General features: G+C 41.2%; 1 protein-coding gene and 1 non-coding gene across 2 annotated transcripts; both read right to left on the reverse strand.

The window, feature by feature from the left end:
* Positions 1-360: 360 nt before the first annotated feature.
* Positions 361-465, reverse strand: LOC115063067. The gene has a single exon (XR_003842947.1). It is a non-coding gene; the product is annotated as a U6 spliceosomal RNA (small nuclear RNA).
* A 2,375-nt stretch (positions 466-2,840) lies between these two features.
* LOC110329330 (olfactory receptor 13A1-like) lies at positions 2,841-3,794 on the reverse strand. The gene has a single exon (XM_021208894.1). The coding sequence runs from the start codon at positions 3,774-3,776 to the stop codon at positions 2,841-2,843; it is 936 nt and encodes a 311-aa protein (XP_021064553.1). The 5' UTR covers positions 3,777-3,794.
* Positions 3,795-4,228: the final 434 nt, after the last annotated feature.

Below are 4,228 nucleotides of genomic sequence, written 5' to 3' on the forward strand. Positions count from 1 at the left end.
GTCCAGTCTATTTGGAGTTCTGTAGGCTTCTTGTATGTTCATGGGCATCTCGTTCTTTAGGTTTGGGAAGTTTTCTTCTATAATTTTGTTGAAGATATTTGCTGGCTCCTTAAGTTGAAAGTCTTCATTCTCATCTACTCCTATTATCCTTAGGTTTGGTGTTCTCATTGTGTCCTGGATTTCCTGGATGCTTTGAGTTAGGATCTTTTTGNATTTTGCATTTTCTTTGACTGTTGTGCCCATATTCTCTGCACCTGAAATTCTCTCTTCCATCTCTTGTATTCTGTTGCTGATGCTGGCATCTATGGTTCCTGATTTCTTTCCTAGGGTTTCTATCTCCAAAATTGTTTCACTTTGGGTAAAAATATGGAACGCTTCACAAATTTGTGTCATCCTTGTGAAGGGGCTAGGCTAATAATCTACTTTGTATCATTCCAATTTTAATATATGTGCTGCAAAGTGAACCTGACTCCTTCTTATTTTCTAGCTTCAACTGTTTTTACTGACATCCATGGAACTGCATGACCTAATCTGAACTCAACTGCATTCAATTCAACTGCACCAAAGTGTCCTGAACTGAACTCAACTGAATTACACTGCACTGTATGAACTCAACTGAACTGCACTTACTGAACTGCTCTGCATGTAGATGTCATTGTTTGGGATTAAACGTATGAACTGAAGGCATACCTGTATTCCAGCCAGAAGAATTAAAGATATATGGCATACCAGCTGCATCACATAGACCTAGGAGGTCTTTGGATGAGGTCCCTTGCCAGAGCAAGCATGTAGCTGGATTAAAATTCCTCTACATGAACCAAACTTCCCTGCTAATTAATTCTGGAGTGAGTGTAAGTTCATTAGTGAGTTATAATGAAATTCCTTAAATGTGTGTCCCAGCAGCCACTATGATGTTGTTATAGAGATGAGAAATCTCTACTCTTAGTGCATGCCTCCAGTAGGCTTTTGCAGCCCTGGTTTGCTTCTTTGCTTCTTTGGTTCTATCATTTCAAAACATTCATTAAAGCACAGCCTGTATCTCAGGTTGAAGAAAGAACATCATTACAGAAGAGATTAGGAGATTAGACTTGACAAACCCTGATGCTTACTGAACTTCCTCTGATTTCAACATACAGAGTTGTCAGCCCACATCCAGATACCAGCAAAGTAGCCCTTTTCTACACACAGTGCCACATCAGACACTTGCTTGGTCATAGTTCTGACTTAGGCTTCAGTATCTGGTGTGTTCTATGTAACCTGACTTCTCCTGGAAAGTTACTGCTGTATTGTGTTCCATGCAGGTAATGTTAACATGACATAAGACATGCTCCATCAAAGATTCCCCAAATACTGTATTTATGAAATGCATGCATATGTGTGTGTGTGACCATTTGTATACTCCATGTTTGTATGATTATCAGTTGTTCTACAGCTTAAATATCAGTCACAAGACCAATAACTGAAGAAATAGTACAAAATGTGACTAAAAAACAAAAGAAACAATGTGAAGGACACTAACAGGCAAAACATGTCAGGTTAATGATTTACAGTTGTTTATCTTTATTGTTACTATAACTGAATGCAAAGCAATTTAGGAGATCACTGAGGGACATGTCTGTCCATGCAGGTGTCAGTGTTTACAGAAATGATTCACTGAAGAAGGGGAGCAACTCTCCATGTAGGCAGGACCATCCTGGAAACTGGGGACTGGAAGTCATGGCTAAAGGGAGAAGGAGAAAGCCACTTGACCACAGGAGTTTTTCTTCTATGTGTTCTGGGATGCCACGATGGGAGGAAGCTTCTCTACCACATAAACCTGCTGCCTTGAGGTCCTGCCTGAATACAGACCAAAAGAAAGAGCCAAATAGCTATGGACTGAAGCTTCTGAAACCATGAGATAAAATAAGTGTTTTGGAAAAGTATTTTAGTCATGGGGATGAAGGGAGATGGAGAAAGGAAGAGAGAGAGAGAGAGAGAGAGAGAGAGAGAGAGAGAGAGAGAGAGAGAGAGAGAAAGAGAGAGAATAACATTGAATGGATAGGGACATAGGGAGAGTTTGGGAGGATCTGGAAAAGGGGAACAAATATGATCAACATATATTATATGAAAAAGAGTTTAGCATTTGCTTCTTTGCTTATGATCATTGTTGATGGTGTGCTGGGAACATCCACTCCATGCTTTGTGTGTAGTCATTTATCTACTTCTCCTTAAACTGTTAAAAGTAATTAGTCTTTCCCATCAGTTTAATTGTCTCATCCTTGTGAAAAATCAGCAGGAATAATATATGTGAGTTCATTTTGAAACTTATGCTTCATCTCCACTCCATCAATTGGTTCTTTCTCCATGCCAATATCACCAGTTTTGACTACCATAGCTAAGAAGGAAAAACTCCATTTCTCTCAACATTGGTCTTCCTAAGACACTGTGGCCATCCTGGCCTGTCAAGCTTCCTTAGGAAGTTTAGATTCATTAGTTGTAGCTCTGAAACAAGGTTCACTGATGGTTACAGGGAAGCACTGGATGAAAGGGCTTTATTTTGTGACAAATACTATTGTCACCCACTGAAAATCTTCTATTTCATGAATACAGAATCTCCATTTAGATAAACTTTAATTACTTTTAAAATAATGTATATTTATCAGGAAATAAAAGCTTGAGTATTTACTTTGCCTCTAAGAATTCTGTTGTTTTGGAAGTTACAGTGAGTTGAATTGTCCAGTACGTGCACCAGAGAAAGATTTTCTGAAGCAGTGATAGATACACTTTGCTCCATTGAGCTGCTCTCAGGAAAGCATGTTTAGGAACAACCCAGACCAGGAGAATATTCTACACATCTCCACTTAATGTGAGAAAGAGGGTAAGAGCCTTCCCAGAGCGAGCTTGACATCCTTGTTCCTCAATGTGTAAATGAGGGGGTTGAGGGTTGGGCTGAGGAATGAGTACAGCACAGAGGTAATTTTGCTTCTTTCTGGGCTGTAGCTGGAAGCAGGGCTGACATAGGCACAGAACACAGATGAGTAGTACACAGAGACCACGATGAGGTGGGATGAGCAGGTAGAAAAGGCCTTTCTCTTGCCCTCAGCAGAACGCATGCGCAGGATGTTGGCAATGATGCAGCCATAGGATAGCAAGGTAAGCACAAAATTTATGCCTCCATAGAATACATCTGCCATTAGAGTCATAATGCTGTTTATATATGTGGGGCTACAGGAGAGCAGGAGGAGTGGGGGGATTTCACAGAAGAAGTGGGTGATGACCTTGGGGCCACAGAATGTCAGCCGTGTCATCAGACCAGTGTTGATAGATGCATTCAGAGCACAGATGGACCATACACCCACGGCCAGGGCCCCACACAATTGTGGGCTCATCCTAGAACTGTAGTGTAGGGGAAAACAGATGGCCACATAGCGGTCATAGGCCATGACTGTGAGCAGCAACAATTCTGAAGACAAGGACCACACAAGGAAAAAGAGCTGGGCCATGCACCCTTTGAAGGAGATGGTGTTTTCCTCAGACAGTAGACCAACAAGTGCCTTGGGCAGCACAGAGGAGGTGCAGATAATATCCATGGTGGCCAGGTTGCACAGGAAAAAGTACATGGGACTGTGGAGCCCAGTGCTGGAGGTGACCAAAGCAATGATCAAAATGTTGCCCATTAGAGCCATTACATAGAGGGATAGAAAGCAGCCTGTCAGGAACAGTCTTAGACTAGGGTGCTCTGAGAACCCTTCCAGCACAAACTCTGTCACTACTGTCTGGTTGGGCCTTGACATCATGATGGATCAGAGTATCAGGTTCACTGCCATGTTTATCAGCTTCTGTGAAAATATTGTAATTTACCACTATAACATCTGGTTTACAAATGTGATCATCTCAAAATTCTCTGCTGTCAGAAAGAAAAGGAGTAAATGTATTTCCTTCAGGAATTTTTTTTTTGTCTCATACTTGTTTGTACCAGACTTTTTGGAAACCACATATATTTCATTTACTTTTAATTTTCTACCTAAAGTCTCTCACTCTATTAATTTGGATCAAGCAGAATATCTTGCATTTCCTTGTCTTCTTGATCATGTGGATTGAATGGAGAATCTCTCACTCAGGGCCTGCCTGTGCTTTACTTCTTCATCACTGCCAAACACTGTGATCGTCTGACAGTGATGAGAGGCACAGCTATTTACTCCTTGCCTCCACAACAGGTATTCTTCACGTGATGGCATCTTTTGGATGG

Source organism: Mus pahari, chromosome 1 (genome assembly GCF_900095145.1).
Source record: "Mus pahari chromosome 1, PAHARI_EIJ_v1.1, whole genome shotgun sequence".
In the NCBI taxonomy this organism is placed as follows: Eukaryota; Metazoa; Chordata; class Mammalia; order Rodentia; family Muridae; genus Mus; species Mus pahari.

Bases quoted from the DNA above. Each gene is read 5' to 3' on its own strand.
- LOC110329330 (XM_021208894.1), bottom strand. From the start codon at position 3,776: ATGATGTCAAGGCCCAACCAGACAGTAGTGACAGAGTTTGTGCTGGAA.